General features: G+C 34.9%; 1 protein-coding gene across 2 annotated transcripts in view; it reads right to left on the reverse strand.

The window, feature by feature from the left end:
• LRBA (LPS responsive beige-like anchor protein) overlaps window positions 1-26,575 on the reverse strand; it is a 370,314-nt gene that overhangs the window by 13,733 nt on the left and 330,006 nt on the right. The window contains exons 49-53 of one of the 2 annotated variants that reach the window (XM_083367801.1): window positions 17,566-17,655; window positions 12,024-12,201; window positions 10,031-10,093; window positions 6,094-6,249; window positions 913-1,080 (exon numbers count right to left, since the gene is read on the reverse strand). In XM_083367801.1, the coding sequence (XP_083223927.1) occupies window positions 913-1,080; window positions 6,094-6,249; window positions 10,031-10,093; window positions 12,024-12,201; window positions 17,566-17,655 (655 nt within the window). Of the gene's footprint in view, window positions 1-912; window positions 1,081-6,093; window positions 6,250-10,030; window positions 10,094-12,023; window positions 12,217-17,565; window positions 17,656-26,575 lie in introns of both variants that reach the window. The other variant, XM_083367800.1, reaches the window with a different exon arrangement.

Consider the following 26,575-nt stretch of genomic DNA (forward strand, 5'->3'; position numbering starts at 1 on the left):
TTATTATTATTATGATGATGTCATCTTTTCAAATCAATTTATCTTTTTTATTTTATTACTATAATGTATAAAAAAGAAAAAAACAAACAAAAAGGCCAAAATACAAACCAGTATGAAAGAAAACCAAACAAAAACTTGCTATTGCAACGGATATGTAAGAGCAAGTATAACAGCAATAAAAACTTGTTACATATCATTACTGATAGTTACTATAATCATATTGCTTGATCTTTTCATTTTGTCTGATTAAAGTCAGAAAGTAAACACATTTCTTCATTTCTAACCACCCAAATAATTTAGTTTCATTCCAAATATGATAGGTCCACAAAACTTCTTCATAACTTAGGAAGATTTCAGTATATAGTGAAAGATCAATTTTACAACTTTAAACCTTTAAAAGAACTTAGCGTTCTTATATTTCTCATATATACACATAGATCAATGCACATACTATTTTACCTAAAAAGATTACAATTATATTTGAACCAATTTACTCTTTTTATTTCTCTGTTCATAAAACAGCTCTGCAATCTCAAAGATGCAAAGAGAACCAAATTAATTTACCCAAATATCAGGATACTTTTCCAGGCATTTGATTACAGATCCCTGGATCCATGAAAGGTTACATGCATGAAATGGTTTTTGTGATTCTGCAAATGTTGGGATTTTTTTTAATTTTTTGCGGGGAGGGGAGGGGTTGAAATCACATATTAAAATTGCTCTGGAAATAAGGTTCAGTAGAATAACTTGCAGTAATTACATCTAATGAATAAGAATATGGTGCCTGTAATCTTGGGAAATGTTTCTTGCATATTTGACTCCAATGTTGTCCTTGTCTATCAATTTCTCAGCTTTAACAGTATTTGATGCAGGATTTGCCATAGATAAAAATCAGAATAAAGATCTCCTTACCATTTGTGTTATCACCAATGCTATTGGTTTTACCATTCCAGTACCATAGCAGCAGTGTGGCATCACGAGACCCTGATAGAATATAACAGTTTCCTCCAATATAAGATTCAGAGCGGCCAAGGCAGGTAACAACATCCCAATGTCCAAACACAACTTGCATTAGTTTTCCTGAAACATACAATTTTTTCATTCATAGTAAGATCACATCTTGTAGGATTCATATTGATGGATGAATTGAGTCCCAACCTCACTATATAATTAATCTCCAATGTTCTCTAGAGTTGGAAAGAATATTAAAAGGTCCTGGTTGTTCTGGAAGCCAAGGCACTGTCGGTCCAACTAACTTCTGAGAAAAAAACCTGTTTCCACCATTTAGTTTATTTAGCCAACTGACAATTGTTATATGCCTTGATATTTGTTTAGCATTGTCAACCATTACACAGGATAATCAATTAGTATAAAAAAGGACTTTGCAAATTATTTGCTAGATTTCTACTCCTGATTATTGAAAACAAAGGTTTAAATACACATAATGGCAAAACTGTAAATTTCCTTTATTGTTTCATTCTTCTATCATTCAGATAAGAAATAATTATATTTACAAAGTACCTTGTCCATTTAAAATCCATTCATATATTATTCACAATGAGGGGAGCATGGTTTATGGCAGTCCTATAAAGTAGCTGATAATAATTACTTCTGAGACAGATATTACATGATGCTCCTCTGGTATCCTAACAGGTATTCATACATATTCAGCCATTCAGTTCATGGTATCTGAAGTACCTAGACTCCTTGTTTTTATTTTCTTATTTTTAATGCATAATTAATAAGTTTATTCAGTGAAGTGTGGACAAACAGAGAAAGCCACAGAGAAAGTTAGTCTCTGTAGTCAGCCAATCAAAGAAACAAATATTTCTGAAGTTTGTTTTGAAAATGCTAAAGTGTTGATTTTATATTTGTTAGAAAATATAGAAAATGACTTATACTGGAGTCAGATCTCATTAATATTTTGAGAGCTACAATACCTTTTTTTAAAAAAGAAAAGCACTACTTTTTGCAGTATTGACTTTAAAAACCTATCTGAAAATAATATGCACCATTATCAGAGAGTTGATTGCAATTCTGCTATGCTAGTTGTTCTCAGAATACATAATTTACAACTTGCTATAGACTATTCTTATAATCTTATCCTGTAAATTTTTTCTTCCTTTCACAACTTAGGAACAGGACTGATAATTAATTATAGCCTTTCACCCAAATTTTCTTTGAATACTCAAAACAAAATGTAAAATGAAATATATAATGAAAAATTATTTTGCTTTTCCATTATGTATTAATGATTTACTTTAGCTTTCTACAAGTGTTCTATTATACATTTTAAATATGCAAGAGTTTAAGTTATCTTTTATAGAAGTTTATTTCTCAACTATACTGTTTGCTTAGACAAAGGAGGCAACAGTTTTCATGATCCAGAGTGGCAGGTGCAGAGGCAAGTTATTTGCAGGAATGCTTAGTGTCATGCTCTGGATGTGTCAATCAATGGAGCTCAGGAAATACCAGTATGCCTTCTATGTTGTAGTGTCTGTTATATGGAACAACATTTCCTTCAAGAATCAAACAGATCTAATTCTATTGGCCTTAAAGACCTCTGTTATTTCTTTTACACATTAAATAAATGAATATTTTATTTATTTGTACTGTATTACTGTTGATTTTAAATGGATGCTGGCTACCCAGAGTCATGTAATAAGATGTGCAGCTATGCCTTTTAAATAAATAAGTAAGTAAGTAAGTAAGTAAGTAAGTATAAAACGACAAGCAACAGAACAAGTTCAGTTTTGAGCTCCAAATAGGCCATGCAATCTACGGATGCAGCTGAATGAATTAAAGTGGTTTCTACTCGAGCCAAATGGATTGCAAAACGAAGTATGTAGTGGCCAGAACACCAGATCCAGAACTACATGTTAAACAATGAACAGATGGAACACATTTGTTTGTTTCTAGATGCTACTAGCCATAGTAATTTGAACTGTTTAAATTCCCAGAACAGATCTGAATCATACTAAGCATAAGAGCACTAGCATGTATTATGTTTCAAGTTTCATGTATAATAAAATCACTGAAAAAGGCCTTCAGTCAAAGCCATTCCTACTAGTGACAGGATCAATACATCACGATAATAAGATGAAGATATAATGTGAAATGACACATGTATCTTAGAAATCAGTCCTTATAGACTTTTTGTGAAAAAAGAAAAAACGTTAAGATTTTTTTCCTGAAAAAAGAAACAAAAATGAACTTATGATTTATAGATTTCATGATTATAAAGGGAAGAGTATGAAAAGCAAGAAACTTTCATGTAACTGTAGAAAGAGGGGGCAAAATATAAATGAATTTATTACTTCTGTTAGTAGTTAATAATTTTTTATTGTATTTTTCTTTTTCCTTATGTACATCTATATTTTATCTACATCTTTTTTATATTTTTACATTTGTATCTTTTCTATCTCATCTCTTTAACTCAAAATTTGTGTTTTTACTTTATGCAAAAACTACTTTGTGTGTATATGTGTGTGTGTGTGTTTGTGTGTGTGTATGAGAGAGAGAGAGAGAGAGAGAGAACCAGTGATATAATGAATCAAGTCATGAGTCATACATTGCAACTTAATAGCCTTGTTCTGAGGAAGAAAAGCAGAAGCCAGATGCAAATATTAAAAGGACCAAATGACTGCAGCAATAAGAAAAAAGAATGTGGGACTTCAATGCAGATACCCAAGATATACAGGAAATGGAAAATATAGGAATGGATTTGTAACTGAGAAAGGTAAAGGGCCAGCATAAACCTATTGTTGAGATACAGTATGTGGATTCAACAATGGTCGATATGCACAACAACCATACAAACTAGTGAGTGAATAGCTCCAGAATGCAGGATTGCATTTATTTATTAAATAAATAAACCATTTGTACAGTATGGTATACTAACTATACCAATTTATGGACTGGGATAGTCTAAACACTAGCAATTACAAGATATGGATTATCACCTTCTCTCTATAGACCTTTCCTTGTATTTAGCTCAGAAGCTTTAGTTGATGTAGTTTGGGACAAATTTACTAAGTGACCACATATTGTTGAAACAAATGAAATAGCTACTGACCAGGGAGAAGTTTACAAACGTGTGATACACAAACCTCTAATCAACTTGATACCAAAATGTTTGCTGAATTAACATATCACTACATATTCCAAGAGTGGCAGAGTGAGCCATTTACTTTTTATAAATGAGTTGGTCTTTTACACAGTGACACCACTCTCTGGAGTATTTTCCTGCCATAATCCATGGGCCATCTACTATTACATCTACTAGGTACCCTATGGCACGATTCCTTTACATGAACATTATGGAATATCAATCCTTCTCCCTCTAATCTTATCTTTTTAAATAGTATATTTATCATATTTTAATTTACTTTTAATAATGTGTTTTAGTATTTTTATATTATGTTAGAGATGAAACTACAGTTTTATGTTATTCAGCACAATGTATATTTTTAATATTTATTTACAAATGTTATTCTTGTGGTTCGGATGGAAGCAGGAATTAAAATAATAAAGAACATGGAAGTGGTAGATTTTTGTGTGTATTATCCCTATATTAGATCTTCACAGATTTGTTTTATTTTATAAAAATGGGTGCATGTCATTATAATAATCTAAATAATATTACAATAGTTTCAACTTAATCTATTGTGCATTGTGTTGTTACATTCCTGTTATATTTTGTACTATGGAATACAATAAGAAAAACATCAGGAATATACTGCAATTATGTATTTTAAAGAGGTAAGAAAGTGGAAAATAAATTGAAGGTAGAGTTTGCTTTGGGAACCCAAGGTAAAAACTAACCCTGACCTTCTTCAGTCAAATCTTCTCTTGTCCTGCAAATCCAATGCTCCCTAAAGGTAAAAGGTAAAGATTCCCCCACACATGTGTGCTAGTCGTTTCCGACTCTAGGGGCCAGTGCTCATCTCCGTTTCAAAGCCAAAGAGCCAGCGCTTGTCTGAGGACGTCTCCGTCGTCATGTGGCCGCCATGACTAGATGCCAAAGGCGCATGGAACGCTGTTATCTTCCCACCGTAGTGGTCCCTATTTTTCTACTTGCATTTTTACATGCTTTCGAACTGCTAGGTTGGCAGAAGCTGGAACGAGTAACAGGCGCTCACTCTGTTACGCGGCACTCGGGATTCGACCCGCCAAACTGCCGACCTTCTGATCAACAGGTTCAGCGTCCTAACCCACTGAGCCACCGCGTCCCTTTAATGCTCCCTAGGATCTACCTAAATTTTCCATTTGGCAGAACTAATGAACTTTCAGAATGATGCAAAAAGAGGGGAGTAAAGGTACCATTGTATGGCAAACAATATCTCAACTGGTGATACAATGTTAGCAAAAAGCAATACTTGATGTCTTGAAGACAGAAAACAATAGGCTGATAGAAAGAGATGGATGTATTTTTGTTTCCTATGAAGTAAAATATCACAGAAGTAAAGTTACAGAGATGTTTTGGAAGAATCAATTGTTTTTCATATACTTGACAGCAAGGGTATAAAATTTGATATTCCTTCTTTTTTAAAAGTTAAAAACAAAATTAATTAATATAGCTAATCCTCAACTGTAATTGAGCCTGGCAATTATAGTTGTAAGTTGTGATGGTTGTAAAGCAGGTCATCGTATGACCGATCCCATTTTATGACTTTTTGTGGCAGACATTAAGTGACCACCATGATTGTTAAACAAGTACTATGCTCATTAAGTGAACCCACTGTACGGTGACCTTTGCTGGAAATAGAAGTAAACGCTGGTTTTCAGCAAAAATCGTAGTCATGTGAGTAAGGGATACTGCAAATGGCTATATAAATGGTCTGGTTACCAAGTGACCAAAATGCAGTCTCATGACTGCAGTGGGGACCAGCTAGAAGAACTTTGGAACTGGGAAGTAAGTATCTTTTGTGGGATCCTCACAACTTTGAATGGTTGCTAAGTGACCAATTTAAGACAAGGACTACCTGTAGTCAGTTGCTGGCTTGTAAAAATTGTGCAAAAACAATGTTATAACAGTTTAATTAAACATTTTCAAAAGTTTCAGAAAAAGATTAATGTATTACATTAACTCACCTGTATCAGTAGAATACACCCGAAAACTTTTATCCCAAAATCCACAGACCATGATATAGCGATTATCTGAAGTGATAACAAAGCACTGGGAATGGACTTGAATACTTTGGTCCAGAAGATCTGTGATCTGCCTTCTGTGCATACCTGTATTGCTAGCTAAAAAGGAGAAAATGAAAAGACAAGAGAGAAATAATAGTTTACTCCAATTGTAAAATAAGTTTTAGTTTCTTGCCGAACAATCCTAAATCAATAAGAATCTGTACCTCTAATTCTTGGGAGCCTTATTTCCATTTCTTTTTGCCCAATGTTAATACAAGGTGCTCAGATTATTTCAAGAAATAAATCTTATAAGGCTCTATCTCCCTCAAAACTAGGGATATGATAAAATTCATTTTTAGTGCAAGTTCAGCTAGCAAAACAAATTAGAGAGACTATAATTTTAGTTGTTGTTGTTAGTTGCAAAGTTGTGTCCGACCCATCGCAACCCCATGGACAACATTCCTCCAGGCCTTCCTGTCCTCTACCATCTTCTGGAGTCCATTGAAGCTCACGCCTACTGCTTCAGTGACTCCATCCAGCCACCTCATTCTCTGTCGTCCCCTTCTTCTATTGCCCTCAACCTTTCCCAACATTAGGCTCTTTTCCAGTGAGTCCTTCCTTCTCATTAGGTGGCCAATTTTAGTAAATATACATTAATACAGCTTAAGTTTAAAAGGTACAGGTAGTCCTCAAGGTACAAATGGCTGTTTATAGGCTGTTTGAAGTTAAAATTCACCACTGTGTACTTACAACAGGGGTTCAAAATTGCAACCCTCAAGAGACTTCTGTAGTCATGTGCTCTGGATTTGATCACTCCTGAAACAGCACCCCTTTTTAGTCCTGTGATTGCCCTTTGGGACCCAAAAGTGGCCTGCAGTTACGATGGGCAAGTTACAAGGCCCATATGGCTGTGCCTGTTTTTTTCTCCCTGGTCACATGACCAATCAAGATCCGGAGACTTTGTAGCTGGTGCACTTTTTTCTCCTCATTGCTGCCATGTGGAGGACTAGAGTAGTAAATATCTTCTTGCTCCCCTTGTTGCTTCTTTCGTTGCTGTTAGTACCGTGGAATGCTGTAGTTGCCTTTGTAAGTACTTTAAAATATTCTTTTTATTATTGTACTGTGTTATTTGTAAGGATTGTTCGTTAGAAGTACAAGTTGCTGTACTTTTTAAAATACTTTTCAAAGGTAAGGTTTTTTTCATTACTGTCCTTATATGTATTTGCCTTGGAATTGTTTGCAGAAATACTAGTACAGAAAGCATATTCAGTACTGTACAGTTCCTTTGTATTCTACTGTACTATGTTTATTTGCAATTGTTTTGAGATTGCTTGCAAAAAGTTCCTTTGCATTCCACTTACTGTGTTAATTTGTGTGTGCTTTGAGATCACCTGTTTTTGTTTTTAATTAAAAAGCAGCTGATGTGCACTGCTTTTAGTCACCAGTGAATGTTTCTAGTGCTTTAAGATAACTCATCACTACAGTAAGAGCCTTTTTCCTCCTCTGCCAATTTTCTCTTTTTCCTGTGGAAATGGTTTCTTATTGGTTTCAGCGTCTGGTTCACTTAACAATTGTGGAAATCATTTAACAACCCAAGGAAAACAGCAAGCCCGATTTTCTCTTTCACTTAACAATTTGATCAATTTGCTTAACAATCGTGGTAAAAAAAATGACATAAAAATGAGTCCAATTCATTTTATGACAATTTTTATCTATGACCCTAATGGATAGGGTCCATTAGGGTTATGCCTTGAGGACTACCTGTATGTAGTTATATAAACCTTAATGATTTAATTCATTATGCAGATTGTAGATCACTAGGAGCTTTATTTGAAGAGGGAAACCTGTGGTATATGTACTGCAGCATCATTGCATATATACAGTAATCATAAGATATAGTTAACACGGTATAGATAAATATAATAAATATAAGGTGGAAATTGGGTATAGTAGTTATTTAAAGGATAACATCAGCTAACGTTTCATCTATGTTTCATTTAAGCATTATAAATTGTGGTTGTCAACCCTGCTAACACCGGATGTTCTTGCTTTGACAACAGATGGAAATGCAGCCATTTTCCTCTTTTGCTTTTAGAGTTAGTTGATGCTGGGAGGGGGAATGTGGATGAGAGTCCAGCTAGTCATAACAATAATAACTCAGCCGTGGGAATCCAAGGTTATTGCGCTCAGAGTTGATAAATATTTGGTGGGCTGGAGAGCTGGGGAGAAAGTCCATGCTTCAAGCTAATTGGGGAATGTGATTTATGACTGTTAATTGGAGGAGGGAATTGTGCTTTGCTATTTTGTGCCCAGGAGAGGGGAATTCAGTTTTTGGCTTTAACTATATATGCAAGCAATTGTAAATGTGGGCTGGCTGCTGGCTGCTTGAAATGTGATCACATGACCACAGGGGGCACTAGCCATCAGAACTTCAGAACTGGGTCATAGGTATGTTTGGGGTGGGGGTCCACATTACTTCGAACATTCACTAAGTGACCGGTCATAAGTTGAGGACAGCCTGTATTTAAACATTTAAAACTTTCAACTTTCAGATCATTTGCAGTAATTTACAGTATTAATAGAAGTAAAACATCCTAAAACAAGCTGCTTAAGTGTTACTTCCAGATATAAATTCTAGCTATAACTTAAATGTTATCAATAGTTATATGCAACATAATTCTTAATACGGTATGTTTAGTGTAGTATCTTTTTCAGACTACCCTTAGATTTAGCATATTTATGTACTAATTTAAGTGCCATTTATTCAATAGGTACTAATATGAACAACACTAATTTTGCATTCCATGATTCCCTCCCTCTGTCAAGGGGAGATAATCTCAGAAGCCAATCTATTAGTTGCATGCTAATTATTAATGTGGAATAAACATCAAAGAAAAAGGCATAGGTGTGTTATTGTACTACATTTCCAAAGTAAAATTACATCCTGTATTTTGCTCATACCAAGAATAAATCTTGCAGACATCCATGATAAGGGCTGAATAGAATAACAGCCCCACGCTTTAAACATTGAATATAAAATGTTTATAGTTCATCTCATAAATACCTAATGAAGCTTTCCAAGGGTTGTGATAAATACACTACAGAATATATTTTATGAAATTCATTGATGCTAAAAATAAAGGTTCAGAAATAATCTAGTGCATTTTTTCTTTGTGATTTAAGCAACAGCACTATAATACAATATTTGTGAATCAAATGTATTACAAGGTTTAATCTAGCTGAGAAACCATCTTCCTGCTTCCCTGGTTCTGATCTCGAAGTCAACCATACTTTAGGAAAAAAAAGTACTAATATCCTAACCTCAAAATGACTGAGCAATTTATTTCAACTCTGGAAGGAACTGCTCTGCAATTACACATTAATTCCATCAGCCTGAACAGCAGGCCTGTGGAAAAAAGGATTGATCTCCTGTAATTATAAAATTCTGGCACCAGAGTTTTATTTTTCACAACACAGTGCCGTTAAGAACCCTACTGTTATTATGAAAATTTCCTCAGTAAAGAGCTCCATCGCATTACTGGTGCACCAATTCATCATAACGTGCCTTGCTCTTGCTCATCAACAAGTCTGAGTGATGAAAAGGCCCAATATTATCCTGACAGGACTTCATGCGCATTCTCAATCACACATTATTACGGCATTCATATTAATTTTCATTGACACACGTCCTAGGACTGTTCAAATTAGGCAAACCAATGAGGGGGAGTTGATGAAATACCAGCATAGCCACAGCTCATTGCATTCCAATTTGCATGCAAATGGTTTATCAGGAAAATTCCATTCCCAGCAACCAGCAAGTGAAAAACAACCGTAATCTACACTTCAGGGCCACCATACAGAGCTTAATGAATCGCAAAGAGAGAAGGAAGTGACAGACCTATGAGAGGATCGATTTCCACTGGCAGCTGGTATGGCTGGTCCTGTACAGCACCTTGACGAGCTAAAAGAATGAGAAGAGGCTTAGAAACAATGCTGTTTTAGGTATTAAAATCACCAAAAAATCATATAAATCAAGAATTATGTCATACTGTTTTTTAAAAAATTGGTCCCCTCCCATTTATTAAATTCCACCAGCCAAAATTTCAAGTTTTTTTAAAGGTTTGCTTATACATTTATTTCATCATTTCTGTTCTCAATGTATGCCATCACAAGAGATTTGGGCCATAAACTATAGCAGATGGTTAACTGGCAGCTTCTCATATTGCAAAAAAGCAAAACAAATGGTAAAGAATGCTGAAAACAAAATGTGATAGCCACTTGCTAACTATCGTGGATCTCATCTCCTTTCTTTAAGGGAACAACAACAAAAAAACTTTGAGTAGGATAGCACAATTATGTGATTTTAGATAATATAATACAAAGGGGTATATCATGATATAAAAGTGGTGTAAACTGACGAAGATCTCATTTGTAATTTTAGTTTTGTTTAATGAAAATGTATGAAAAATTTTTGTATTCAAAACATTTTTTTAAAGCTAAAATGCAAAATAATTATTCCCAGAACATTTTTCTCAAAATATCAATGAAACTTTGCAATAATGGAAACTAGCATAAGAAATATCATATGCCCAATATCTCACCTTTTCACAGGCATATTGCAAAGCATATGCTTATCATAAAGCCAGCTTTACTGGAATGATTACATAATTCATGTGGAATTCAGAAGTCTGTGATCAGTAAAATCATAATAAGCAATATAAGTTTTTTTCTCTATAAGGATAGATGTTGTACTGTACTCAGCAGTGAAATATTGTTAAATCAGCAGAATGAAGTATATACAGTTTTATTTACCTATGTCAAATGAAATATGATTTCAATATTTTTCATTTTTTTAAAAAAAAATGGATAGGAATTATACAGTAAAATAACAAACAATATTTTAAACAAGAATAAAAAAGCCAAGAGACAAGGAAGGACATTGAAATAGCTGGTAGTAATAAAACAATGGACATTGGTTTTTTCATAGAAATTTGATGAATTTCAAAAGTCAAAAGCAGCAAGGAAAAGTTGTGGACAAAGGATTTGATAGGAGGGACGTTTTCATGAAGCACAAAAGGGTTAATAGGGAAATGAGAATAATTGAGAACAGAAATATAGGATGTATTTACTATTTACTGATACAATTTGGTTTAAATGTAAAAGCAACCACAAAGATAAGCTGTTTTTCTCCAATATCCTGCCAACTGACAAGCAGACATTATCCATTCCCTGACAGTTCAGAATAAATCTGGAGTAAAGTTGTTCACCTATCAGGAATAGCCTTTCAACCAATTTACCAACTGATACATGAACATTTGTATTCAATTACAATTATTCCTAGACTGATGGAAAACCTTGATGTAAAATGCAGATTGACAAAGGACATTTAGAAAATTACAGGGGTCATATGTAATAGCCCTAAAATGATATATATTTTATATATTTGTTTTCACCATTAAAATTTAAACTGACACAGCAAACCAAGGATAATTCAAAGCTTATAGATGTTTTTATGTGGTTTTTGAAAATAACCAATCAAGATTTCGTATTTCAACTCTGCCTACAGTTTTGTTTCCAGATTTTCTACTAAGAATAATAGGAAACTAGCATCTTGCTAGAAATTGTAAAACCTATGGCTTATATTGCTCAGGTACTTAGTAAGACTTGATGCCAAAGAATGAGGCTGGTATTCTTATAATGTATTGTTATACAGAGTTTGCATAGCTTACTGCATGACATTTCTGAAATGGTTGGAAGCTCCATTGCACTAATGCAACTATGCTTATACTTCTTAAGATTCAATCTACTATGGAAAACCAAGTTACAGCCTTTTTGCACCTTACCACCACACACCAATCTTCTAATCATGTAATCAATATTTCTATACTCACCAGGAAGATTGTGCCACTTATTCACAGCAAACAGTCGGTTGACAGTGACAGTAATCACAGCAGGATTTGTCAAGCCAGGCTGAGTGTTGGCTACTACATGTGTTACAGGAGAGTTGGATGGAAATTTTAGGACCATGATGACATCCTGTTGTGCTTGGTCTGTGAACATCAATGGACTCTGGAGAAGGAGATACTGTTGAGTGGGGAAAACAAGATCCCAACCACGAGGGGGAAAGGGAAAGGCAAAGAAGATTGGAAAGATAAGAAAGTGCAGGAACAGTGAAGACCCCGCTAAAAGAAGCAAGAACCATCAGCAGCTGCAAGTGAATACTAATGCAATAATTTTTCACAGGACTATGGAAAAAATATTTTGATTTCACATTAAAAATTACATTGACAGAGACAAAAATCTAAATCCAACATCTACAGCAAGTCATCATTAAACTATTTCCAGGTGTCTGTGTATTAAAATTGCTAAGCTTCTCAAGCACCAGATTCAGGTGAAGAAAAGAAAGCCCCAATAAAAAAAAGGGGGGGGGGAAATCATGAAGATGAAAATCTGTTCTCCAAAGAACTGTAAAACAGCATTAAAGATCAAACTATAAATGTCTTAGCAAATTAAAAATGGATACACAAATTAAGTATGCAATCCATATATGCTGTGCATGCCTTCTAGGACTGTGCAATGCTTTAAATTCAGAACCAGGAGCAGGCTTTAAGCCCAGCATTTAGCATATACGTAATATCTGTCTGCAACTTGTTAAAGCAGTTGTGTCATTTGTCTGAAATTGTATAGGGTTTCCTGCCTGATCAGGAGCAATGGGTCAGACTAGAAGACCTCTATTATTATTATTGATCATTGGACAGTCAGCCAGATGTTCAGACTGGGTTTGGCATTTTTGTCTACCTATCAAGTCCTTACCAAGGGTCTGGGATAGGCAGATGTGGATGTTTGATGGTATTATAGATATTGTCGCAGGATGGGAGCAGTTGCTAGTAAGGCCGCCTTTTGCAATTGACTAATGGCGAATTTGTCAATGCCAATGGTGTTCAAGTGGTGCTCTAGTTGTTTTGGGACTGCACCCAAGGTGCCTATTACTATTGGTATTACCCTTGCTTGCCTTTGCCAGTCTTTCTATTTCTATTTGTAGGTCTTTGTATTTTGTTATCTTCTCCAATTCTTTCTCATCTATTCTGCTGTCTCCAGGCACTGCCGTGTACACTATCTAGACTTTTTGTCTTTCTTATCGACAATTGTTCAGTCTGGGGTGTTATGTTGCAGATGCTTGTCTGCTTGAATTATTATTATTATTATTGATCATCGCACAGTCAGCCAGATGTTCAGACTGGATTTGGCATTTTTGTCTACCTATCGAGTGCTTACTAAGGACCTGAGATAGGCAGATGTGGATGTTTGATGGTATTATAGATATTGTTGCAGGATGGAAGCAGTTCCTAGTAAGGCCACCTTTTGCATTTTTATTATTATTATTATTATTATTATTATTATTATTATTATTATTATTATTATTATTACATGATCACATGTCTGCCCTCCACATGTCTGCCCTGGAAAAAGACATAGCTTCTTTAAAAAAGTAGCAAATGAAGAATCTTTTTCGAATTGAACTTAAGTATTATTGTATACAGCTTGAAAACCTTGAAGTTCATGTAGGAATATTAATTCAAATTAATTGTAGAATATAGATTTTTACAGCTACTATATTTTGATGAACTGAATATGTGCTGATTTTTCATTAGACTTATAACTAGCCTCTTCAGAGCAGAACAGTGTTATATGATACCAAATAAGGATATGACATCTGAAGTCAAATTCCATTTTAGACCTGTTCTGATGAAGCTAGCAGTGTGGTAGCTAACATTCAGCTGAATCAGCATCTACTCATTGTCTCACACATTTCTAGGAAATCATTTCACTAATCAATCCACATTAATTTAATTTTTAACCAAATTTTTGGGGCTACTATTCAGTTATACTATAGATACCATGGCTTCATTCAAAGTTTCCCTTCAGTATCTGCTTCATTCATGATACAAGCCTATAGAAGTAGATTTTAAATAAGCATAGATGTAGATTTTAAAAAATAGATAAAAGTACAGATATGAATTTTAAAGAAAAATAAACTAAAGAATAAACTAAACCAAGTTCAATGTCATTAACTAATATGTTGCATTTAACTAATATGTTGTATTGAAAATATTTCCAAATGAAGAGTTCTTAATTTGGAAGTATTATTAATCAACCAAAAGATTTTCTGCTGCTTTTCCATCTTTTCCTCCACAACTGAATCATTTTTGGTAACAAAAATCAATAATATAAAGCAGGGATATCATGCTGGCTGGGCAATTATGGAAGTTGAAGTCCACAAGTCTTAAGGTGGCCAGGTTTGGAGACCCCTGAAATAAAGTATGAGGTGGGGGGAATCAGGAAAAGTTACAAATAGAAGAGGATATAATATTGCCAAGCTCCATAAGGCTAGCAAGTTCAGGAAAAACTGGATTTCTAGAAATATTATTGTTACTAGTAGGGTAATATAAACAAAGCCCAAAAACCTATCAAAATAATTCTGTCACAAAATTTATACCTAATGTAATTAAGGCAGAGTTACTGAGTCTCTTTCTCACACTTCCCGCTCTCTTGGACTCAGGATTCTCTTTTGTAATGTGCCAACCCCATTTCTTCCCTTAACTGTCTTACTGCTCCCTCCATGTTCTCAAGGTCCATTATACATTCCACCACAAAGATGAAACTCTTATGTTCCAACTAATATTCAAGGATGAACAATTTTACAACAATAGCATAATACCTCTAACTATGTTTCATTTAAGTATCTCATAGATGTCAAGAGGTTAGCTTAATCTGAATCTAACCTAATTAACAATCAAATTTTAAGTCAAAGTTTTATAAATAAAATAAATTTCTAGCAATTCCTTGGTTGCTATGACACTTTTTCCTAATCCTTCCTCTTCCTAGAAAGCTACAATTCAGTATAGCTCTTCTAGCAGAACCTCATGGCTATGGAGCTACATAGACCTAGAACTACAACTTGGCAGCAGGAGTTTTCCATATAGGACAGAGCAAACTAGGTCTCCAGTATGACAATATATAAATAGGAAAACAGTCATGCCAACACAGACTACCTATTTAATATCACTCGCCTAACGCACTGCAGACTTTTCAATTTTTGTTTTAATGTTTTACACTTTGCAATTTTGCATCCTACCTTCATAACTCTATTTGATAATAGAAGTTTCATTTGTTAAGAGGATGACTTTCTTTGCTATGTACTGTCAGATCAGAACCCTAACATCTGTAGAAGAGTCACAAAATTTTCTTTCAGCGTCTATTGTTTAACATAAGGTGCCAGGCCAGAAACCAGAAAACTTACTCCTTCCTTAGGCATGAAACCAACTGGATGACCTTGGGTCACTCAGCCCTAGGAAGGAGGCAATGGCAAACCACTTCTGAAAATATTGCCAAGAAAAGTACAGGGACTACTTCATGTAGTTGCTAGGAATCAACACTAACTTGGGTGTGCAGAGGCACATATATACACATCCTTTAAATATTACATCAGATTAAATACACTTATTTGATGAAGCTATAAAATAACTGATGTCAAAAGAATGATCAAGGTCCAGTCTTTATAACTCTCACTACTGAGTTTAACATTTTGGAAGTAGCAAATTACAGCCATTTGCTCCTATTCTAACACAAGTGGTATCAGGTTATATTATCAAAATCATACTTTCTCATATTTTCTGATACTGTTTGAGATAACTAATATGTAACAGCTGAGCCAATAAAAGAACTCATTGTTAGTGAGCATGGTATTAATATAGACTCTGCTGAATAAAGTTATTATTTATATATTTATTACTAATATTATTTGTGAATATTCCTGAAATACTATTTTTTTTTGAAAAGCATTGTATTTTTGGAGTTTGAATACAGCGACAATGGTTTTTGCCTATTTATCATTAGTTGTATATGTACATTTAGTATCTTTTTATAGATAACTAATAAATAATGCATTTGTCATTTTATATCCCTCCTTTGAAGAAACAGCATTAAGAGTACTTAGAAAAACATGCTGCACTATGAATTACTATTTGTAATCTTAGCATGAAGGTGTAAATAAAAACAACTAATAAGCTACCCAGACACACTTTTGAGCAAGTGGCTAAAAGCCAATCAATATTATGAGTTAATCCTCCCTGGATGCTCATTCAATTAAAGGTGTCAGTAATGCCTCATCTGATGTGGCCTCAATTAAATCCAGCTATCTGATGGTGTGAAAACACAAGGGGATACAGCAACAGCAACCAAACCAGACAAATAGGCAGCATCCTTGTGATTGCTAATTACTACACCTGGTGCATATTATGGCCTGTGCACTTAACACAGCCCATGGTGCCTTTAATGTCTTCTCCACACAGAACCCAAAGAAATTAGGGTAACTTTTAGCGATTAAAGCAATCATTACAGTGGTAAAACTTTGATTTGGTGATCTAAAAAGTTAACATAGCATGGAATGAAAATTTTTGTCATTCTCAACACCTAAAGAATTTAAAACACATAGAATAAAAATGTGAACTTTAAAACTCCTCTCTGAAGTTATAGTTTATAAAACATTTGCAGAGATGCTATAGTCAGTCACATGTTTGCCTCTGTGGCAGAGGTCTGAACCCCTAAAATTGTATCTTTTTTGCATACACATTAAACTCACACAGTCAGTACATACATATAGACATGCACAAATGTGTGTGATCTGATTTTGTTAATTGCCTGAATTAAATTCTTGATTTTCAAGCAAATAGCTATAGTGTTATCTGACTTTAAATGAGTGATCTAATTCCATACACTAATTTCAAAATGTTTACACAAACTTAATACCATACGTTTTAACAAATTTGGGTAATAGCAGTATTGATTAAATTTATCTTTTGATTTTATTTTTGTTTTTACTTCAAAAGACATTATTAATTTCTTTCCATTTCTGTATATCTCTTTTATTTCTACATTACATTTCTATGTGAAAAGGAATATCAAATACTAAAGCAGATTTGAATATCATCCGAATATTTTTGAACATATAGCTTTGTAAAAGCCATATTTTGTACACCTGCCCATGTACAAAAAGAGAACAATAAAATGCACACTGAGTTTAGTAACTGTGATCATATTATGTTGTCCCTGAAATTAAAATGGAGCATCATTATTTAAAAAATATTATATTCATCTGATTAAACTTAAATAAGATCCCTAAAATAAATTTTAAAAAGTATTTTAGAAAATAAGCTTATGCCATGAAATGTACTCCAGTGGAATTCCAATAAATTGTAATGGATTATAATTTCAGAGGAAGAATATATATTTTAAAAAATTTCACTATAAAAATATTAGTTCTGGTATGCATGCAAAATATTTGCATTTTATACGTTTAAAACAAAAAAAGATTTGTGTATTTGAATTCAGAATAGTCTTTTTACCAGAGTATAAAATCTGGACCCAACTTACCAGCTGCATAGCAGAACTTCTTGGAGGATGTGGTTCTATAAGCACTTGGGAAGGAGTCTGTCCAAAACTTCGGATCTGAGCTTCCACTGCCTGGGAAAGACATCATCAACACATTCTTATATGGGAAAAGATTATCATAAATTACATTAAGAAATACTCACCATACTGAATATTTGCTTCATTGCTGTGTGTTTGTCATACTGAGAAAGTTATAAATAATTACAAGATGAGTACGTTTTCCTGCTTTCTCTAGTAATAAAGAGACTACAGACAAATATATTTTCTTTGGCAGCAACTTTATGTGCTTGTTCTATATGTTTATGTCTGAAAAGAACTACAAAATGTAATTTTAAAAAAGGGTTGGGGGGATGTGAAATACAAAAAGAAATACAAGATTATCTGTAAATTTAGTCAAAATAATGAGAATGATTAAAATATTCCAAATGCATTATTTATTTTCAATTTGTGCATCATATATATTTAGGCAGTATACGTACAACTGAACTGCATCTAAAGAGAAAGCTCTTCGCCATCTTTTTGCAATTTCACCTGCTGTTTCTGAGATTTCTAGGTGCTACAAATCAATGATACAGCCCTTATTTATCAGCCATGTTTCTGAAGCCTCTACAATCACTGAAAACTATTGCAGGGAACTAAGGAAGAATATGGCCTATTTTTCAGGCAATGAGAAGAAACATCACCAAAATACAGAAGGCATATTGCTTTAGAAACAAGGCAGAGATGGAAAAGTTATATGAAAACTAACATTTAAGTTTATAGAGTAGCTACATTGTGCCTTTGAGTCAGTGTTGACTCATGGTGACAAGTCCTTGCAGTTTCCTGCTTCCTAGGGCTGAGAATGAACAAGTGGCTCAAGATCATGCAGCTATCTTCGAACCTTACAGGGAGTGCAGAATTATTAGGCAAATGAGTATTTTGACCACATCATCCTCTTTATGCATGTTGTCTTACTCCAAGCTGTATAGGCTCGAAAGCCTACTACCAATTAAGCATATTAGGTGATGTGCATCTCTGTAATGAGAAGGGGTGTGGTCTAATGACATCAACACCCTGTATCAGGTGTGCATAATTATTAGGCAACTTCCTTTCCTTTGGCAAAATGGGTCAAAAGAAGGACTTGACAGGCTCAGAAAAGTCAAAAATAGTGAGATATCTTGCAGAGGGATGCAGCACTCTTAAAATTGCAAAGCTTCTGAAGCGTGATCATCGAACAATCAAGCGTTTCATTCAAAATAGTCAACAGGGTCGCAAGAAGCGTGTGGAGAAACCAAGGCGCAAAATAACTGCCCATGAACTGAGAAAAGTCAAGCGTGCAGCTGCCAAGATGCCACTTGCCACCAGTTTGGCCATATTTCAGAGCTGCAACATCACTGGAGTGCCCAAAAGCACAAGGTGTGCAATACTCAGAGACATGGCCAAGGTAAGAAAGGCTGAAAGACGACCACCACTGAACAAGACACACAAGCTGAAACGTCAAGACTGGGCCAAGAAATATCTCAAGACTGATTTTTCTAAGGTTTTATGGACTGATGAAATGAGAGTGAGTCTTGATGGGCCAGATGGATGGGCCCGTGGCTGGATTGGTAAAGGGCAGAGAGCTCCAGTCCGACTCAGACGCCAGCAAGGTGGAGGTGGAGTACTGGTTTGGGCTGGTATCATCAAAGATGAGCTTGTGGGGCCTTTTCGGGTTGAGGATGGAGTCAAGCTCAACTCCCAGTCCTACTGCCAGTTTCTGGAAGACACCTTCTTCAAGCAGTGGTACAGGAAGAAGTCTGCATCCTTCAAGAAAAACATGATTTTCATGCAGGACAATGCTCCATCACACGCGTCCAAGTACTCCACAGCGTGGCTGGCAAGAAAGGGTATAAAAGAAGGAAATCTAATGACATGGCCTCCTTGTTCACCTGATCTGAACCCCATTGAGAACCTGTGGTCCATCATCAAATGTGAGATTTACAAGGAGGGAAAACAGTACACCTCTCTGAACAGTGTCTGGGAGGCTGTGGTTGCTGCTGCACGCAATGTTGATGGTGAACAGATCAAAACACTGACAGAATCCATGGATGGCAGGCTTTTGAGTGTCCTTGCAAAGAAAGGTGGCTATATTGGTCACTGATTTGTTTTTGTTATGTTTTTGAATGTCAGAAATGTATATTTGTGAATGCTGAGATGTTATATTGGTTTCACTGGTAAAAATAAATAATTGAAATGGGTATATATTTGTTTTTTGTTAAGTTGCCTAATAATTATGCACAGTAATAGTCACCTGCACACACAGATATCCCCCTAAAATAGCTATAACTAAAAACAAACTAAAAACTACTTCCAAAAATATTCAGCTTTGATATTAATGAGTTTTTTGGGTTCATTGAGAACATGGTTGTTGTTCAATAATAAAATTAATCCTCAAAAATACAACTTGCCTAATAATTCTGCACTCCCTGTAGATGGGATTAGAATTCAAGATCTCCTGGTTTCTAGCTTGGTGCCTTAACCCCTACACATAACTGCCTCTCTTTGAGATTTTAAAGATAACCCTGTCTTCATGAATACTTTTCATAATAATAGAAAATAAATAACATGTTAACATACAAAACAAAACACTACAAACCAGTTAATCTTATAATCATTCAGTTCAATCATTTAATCATTCAATTCCTTAATCATTTACCTGAGAATAAATTTTACTGAATGTAGTATCATTATCAAAACTTTATTATTGTCATAGATCAGCACAAGTAAAGGGGGGGGGGAAGTAAAATCAATACAAGCTGAAGCTTTGCACGGGCTCACCACAGGGCTGCGTGCTTAGCCCCTACCTGTATTCACTGTACAAATACGATTGTGTATCGTCCGATCCATTCACTGCGATCATTAAGTTTGCAGATGATACCACCGTAGTGGGTCTCATTACAGGTGGAGTTGAAACAGCGTACAGGGGGGAGGTACAAAAACTATCCTTATGGTGTTTAGAGAACAACTTGCACCTGAACATCGGCAAGACAAAGGAGATGGTGCTAGAGTTCAGGAGGAAAAGAGAGGAACCTGCCCCACTTTACATTGGGGGGTCTGTGTGGAGAGAGTCTCCTCCTTTAAATTCCTGGGAGTCTACCTCTGTGTAGATCTTACCTGGAAAGTCAGTACAACACACGTGGCCAGAAAAGCCCAACAGAGACTCCACTTCCTCAGGATCTTGCGGAAGAACAGGGTAGAACAATGACTAATGACCTTCTTTTACCGGTCTACTATAGAGAGCATCCTCTGTATTGTGGTTTGGTATGCTGGCCTGACAGCCGCAGATAGGAAGATATTAGAGGGTGGTGAGCACAGCACAAAACATCGTGGGCTGTCCCCTGACACCACTGGATGACATCACCAGGGCTCGCTGCCTTAGAAGAGTAAGGAATATTCTCAGGGATGACTCACATTCTGGTCGGTAACTCTTTACTCTCCTACCATCAGGTAGGAGATATAGATGTATAGCCAGATGTACCAACAGGCTGAAGAACAGCTTCTATCCATGGGTTGTCAGGCTCCTGAATGGGAAATAACTCTATGTATGATTGACTTGCGACGCCGGTGTGTTGTGCAATTAGCTCACATGGTGTAACAAGATGGTGGGTTTGTTGTCACTGTGAGTTGGGGGGGCACAGGGAGGCTCAGCCAATATCACTGTATACATGTTGTACTTTGATAATAAAGGTTCATTCATTCATACCACTCACAGAAGATACACCAGAATCTAAAACAATTAAGAAAAGCTGAAAAGGTGTAAAAATATGTTTTAAAACAGAAAATTTATATAAAAACTGAAAGAAAATAAAAAAGGGGTAGCATAAAGGTGAACATGTGAAAGACTATATCTATCAAATTTCAGAGCATTCTAGTATGGTGAACTAGTTGTTCATTAAGTCTAATTTATGGTACAGGTCATCATCCAATGAATTTTAAGCACTGGTGGGCAGAAAGGCAAGTTCAACCCATCTGTGGATTCTTCATTTGTCATGCTGGAGAAGAGGCTAGTACAAATGTCTTTATATAGCAGGCCCTGGAAAACTGATGCTTTGTTGTTTCTGTGCATCCAAATTTATAGGGCATTTTCTCTTGGGTAAGGAATCCATCTATACCTACCTACTACCTACTTTATTTTGGTAAGAAATGGGTGAATATTTAGGTATGTTTGTATGTATGTCTGCATGTATTTATGTGCTTGTGTGCATTTGTATAAAATATATTTTTTTTTGCAATATTGCTTTCTGTTGCTGCTTTCCTCCACCATAACCTATACACCCCAGAATATGCATATGTATGGAAACAACGTGTATTTCAAAATATTAAGATGAATGAAACCTAAATATAATCTAGGTCCTTTAGAACACCATCTTACTGTAACAATACTTTTCACATAAGAAAATAGAATAATAAAACATACTTTTGTTCAGCCTAATTATGAAAATAACTCCTGCATGTATAATTAATTACACTGAAACTGTGAGTTAAAACAGAGAAGTAATTACAGCCTGCAAAAACGATTTATTTCTCTCTCAGTGTTTTGCAACTTTCTCTAATCTGAGCCTGTACATTCCAGACATATTAAACTGAGGCCTAGTACAGCTTCATGCAGTCTTCAAACCATGCAAAGCGTCCATCTACCACACTGTAATCCCAGCTGCCAATCTGAAATAAACCAGTTAGGCAGAGCAGACATAACCTACAGAAACAAATGCCACTCAGTAATGTTTAGAGGCACTGGGTTCATGGATAATTTCAAACAGTGTCTTTGTCTGGAACATTGATGTGCTCACTGAGAACACCTAAATCTCTGGCTACTGGAAAAAAGCAGATAAAGCAAAATAAGAAAAATGAGCCTTGAAAATACTTCAAAGAGACAAAGAAAAAAATGGCAAAGGAATTCAAAGAAACTATAAAGAAGACTGGAGAGAATACATGCAGTGCTGCTAATATTTGGGGTTGAAATAGATTTCCATATGAGATTAGGAACTATCACATTTGCATATTTATGATAAAACTCATTCAGGACGCATATCAAAATTCACAATGCTGGATATGAGTCACTTAGCCATACCAAGATTTCGAGTTAATTTCTACAAGATACTGTCAGTGGAAAAGGAATATCTTATAGAGACTGCCAATTTAAACACAAGTTATTTGTAATATGTAATTCTAGTTAGTATATTGACTTTGGTATTATTAACATCCTTATGTTGACCAAAACTTATTTTTCAACGTTTGCGATGGATCAAAAGATACTCTTGCACTGCCTCTATTAGATATTACATCTCTAAATAGTATGTTTGGATTCCATACATTTAAACAAAAATTAAATAAAAAAACTGGTACCATTTAATGGTATTTTACATGGAGGTTTTCAATTAAGTTTAGACTAATCCTTAACATTTATTTAGCTTTTCACACACAGTTCCTGTGCTGCACTGTGTCAAACAAACCATCTGGACAGCACACTTCTGGCTACAGCTTCTACCAAGATAATTTGCTTCCAAAAACCTTCTGAGCTGTGTCTATGTGGAGTCCTCATTTATTTAATTCACACTTTCAGAATAAATGTCAATGTTGTAACATTTTCTAATAATTATATAAATTTTATAAGGCATCCAGAAACACCTGTCCATAAAAAAGACAACTGCAAATAACTTGAAACTATTTAGCAGCTGTTGAAGTATGCTGTAAATACAAATTGTATTTGATTTCATGAAAGACTCGCTGCCTAAATTTAAAACTGATTTAAAACTGAAATTTCCAGTTGCCACTAAGATTTTTTTGAAAAGCATAGGATCCCATGAGATTTTTAAAAGACAGTAGATCTCTTCTACTGATAAGAAATAAGGGTCATGTAAATGAAAGATTGCAAAAAATCAATAAAATAAATAATGTTGCAAATTGTATATTAAAGGTGGGAATTCGTTTGTCTTCTAGGTGTTGCTAAACTTCCTAGCAGATGTAGCCTGCATGCTCAGTGGTGAGGGGTTAATGGGAATTACAGCAGAGCAACAACTGCTGGAACATACTAATATTTGATACATTTTCTAATTTCTAAATAAGACCTATATGCAGAAACTAATGAAGTTAAAATAAAGACTACAAAAAGCATTTGAAAGAGAAATTTCACATTTTAATTGGCTCCATCAGCAAAAATAAGCAAGTAATGCATGAACACAGATGCACAGTGGGAACAGCCGTTGAAGCACCTGAGTTTTCAGGAAGACACAGCTGTCTTAAAACTTCAAATAGCGATTTTCAAATACTTTGTCCAGCTTTAGTTGGAACAAACTATATATTAAAAATTCATTCAATTCTGCTCTTATGGATGCTCTGTGTCTTCCTCAATCTCGGGTCCTCTACCAGGAGCCTGGGAGTTTGAGGCTTCTGTGCAGTATCTTAGTTGTTCCTAACACTTCACTCTTTTGGACAGAGAATGGTGATATTGTTTAATGGCTCATAGGGTAGGGGTTAGAGTGCCACCTTTAACATGAGAGATCAGGGTTTAAATCCTAGCTGGTACCTACCTTACCCATAGGGGTCCTTGGGAAAATACCCAATGCTTCACCTGCCTATGACAAATATTAGAGTGATGCAAAGTAGTAGAATCATGCTGGTTTGGATGGTGCCCAGAATAACAAGGTCCACATCAGATGTCTGAAGCCCTAGACTGCTAAACAAAGGTTCCAGCACTGGCTATGAGGCTAAGGAGAAGAAGGGGCCAAGAAGAAAACTGCTCTGTCGTCCAAAGAACCATCCAAGATGTTTTCCCAGCTGCGGTACAACAACACAGTAACAGCAGAACCACTATCAACAGAAACTGAACAGTACTGGAAGCATGCAAGCACACACAAACACACCCCTATGAAATTAATGACAGTTTATAGCACTTAACTATACAGAAATTATTTGATTTTCTCATCTTTGGCAGAAAGTTGGTTTGAATTCTCCTTGACTGTATCTACCCATCCCATCAGACTCGGAAGGAATGGCAGGTATGGGTCCTGTCTTCTAACAAATTTCACTTGGCAAAACCCAGGAAGAGAACCTTGTCTGTTGTGGCACTTATTGGAGTTTCATCTCGCTGAAAATGAATGAGACCTAAACCTGTTGGCCTTTCATAAGGTCTTCAAAATTAGCTATGTCTTCAGGCATCAGGACTATAATGTACAGGAGAGCCTGTGAGATGGTTATGTTGATAGTTGCGATTTTGATGTTGGCTGCTGGTAATTTATTGTTATGCTGCTGTTATGTTGTATTTTTAGTATCTATTCTCTTATGATGTTGAGATGGGTGACCATATCAATTAGGTTAGGTTAGGTTTATTAAATTTATATGCCGCCCTTCTCCCTGAGGACTCAGGGCGGCTCACAACAATAAAAAGTTAAAAGATATTGAAACAAACAAACAAACCCAGCTAATGCCTTCCAAAAGTGCATCAATTCCACTGCAATTCTTTTCAACAATATAACCAGGAAGAAATGTGCCTTAGCATTTATTTTGTGCAAGAATTTTCATCATATTTTTAAATAATTACTAATTAAGCAAGTTTCAATATATGTAGTAGTGAACCATGCAGTTTTTCAGGGTAAGAATTATTTGTATTGTGTTATTAATAATGTCTTGGATCCTAATGATGTTACACTATCATGAGCATTCTCTCAATAGAATTTTTTTATAGAAAATTGCCATTTTTAAAACAGGAATAAACCTTTTTTTTCCATGATAAACTTTACTGGCTACAGTCTCCAGAAATTTATTCCAGAGAGTTAGTAAAATGTCTGGATCAATGTAGAGAGGACATAAAGAGCTATAAAAAAATAAATCAATTCATTTCTATCTTCTTGTCCTATGAAAGTTTTTGTAAGATCATAAACAACTGTTCTATCCATAACAGAAAATTTAAATTCAGCCTAATATTTACATATACAGTTTATAGTCCCAGTTTGAATTATTATATAAATAAAGCATCCTAAATAAACAACTTCCTTTAAAGCATTTTTCCCTGGGTTAAATTATAACATTTCTTTTTAAAAGACCCAATGTACTTGTGAATTCATAGACATTTACTTCAATATGTTAGTTTAAGAAACTGTGTTCCATTGAAATTGGTCTCAGAGGCTCTCATATCGCAAAGCAGTAAAATTTAAAATGTTTAGAGAAGTTGGCAAACCTCTTTATATACAGCAAACTATTTTTATGAACTAACAAAAATATTTCACTTTTATTTTATAATTTTTGACCAATCAAGCCAATGCTGGTCATATATGTTGCTCTCAACTTTGGAATGTTAGAATAAATCTTTGAAGAGACGGATTAACAGACAGGGAGATGATGAGTTAGTATAAGGGTGTGTAAGAAATTCATTTATCAAATGGACTGACAGTGTATCATATACATATTGGTATGATTACATGGAGATATGCATAGAACTTTCATATTTCTTCTACCTTCTTCTATAATGAAAGGAAAAATTATTCTCCAGCAGTAATGGTAGGAAATAATTTTTTTCAATCTCTAAGGCATAATATACCAGAAGAGACTTGTCACAATTTTTGAACAATAAACAGCAGAATATAAAAGAAAATGCAATCTATTCTTTACATATTAGAAATGAACAAATTAATAAGAGCATCCAGTAGTTATAGGAATTAGGAAAGAAATGTCATATAAGCTACCTCACCTCTTCCTCAAAAGCCCTTGAGGAAAATAATACAAAAATGGAAATTTTGTCTTATTTCTAATCTTAAAGAAAACAGAGAATCAATTTCAATTCTGATGTTAACTTTAGAAGAGTTAGCTAATGTTTATTTTCCTTTTGACTGACTAAAGCCTGTGGTAAGCCAAAACCCTGAAGAATTAACACTTACTGTGATAAAAAGACATGGTCATTGAAGGTTCTCTTTGGTTCATAATATGGAATGTAAACATAGCTACTTTCAAGGTACATTACATTTCCTGATTGTTAAAG

Source organism: Vipera ursinii (assembly GCF_947247035.1).
Source record: "Vipera ursinii genome assembly, chromosome: 7".
In the NCBI taxonomy this organism is placed as follows: Eukaryota; Metazoa; Chordata; class Lepidosauria; order Squamata; family Viperidae; genus Vipera; species Vipera ursinii.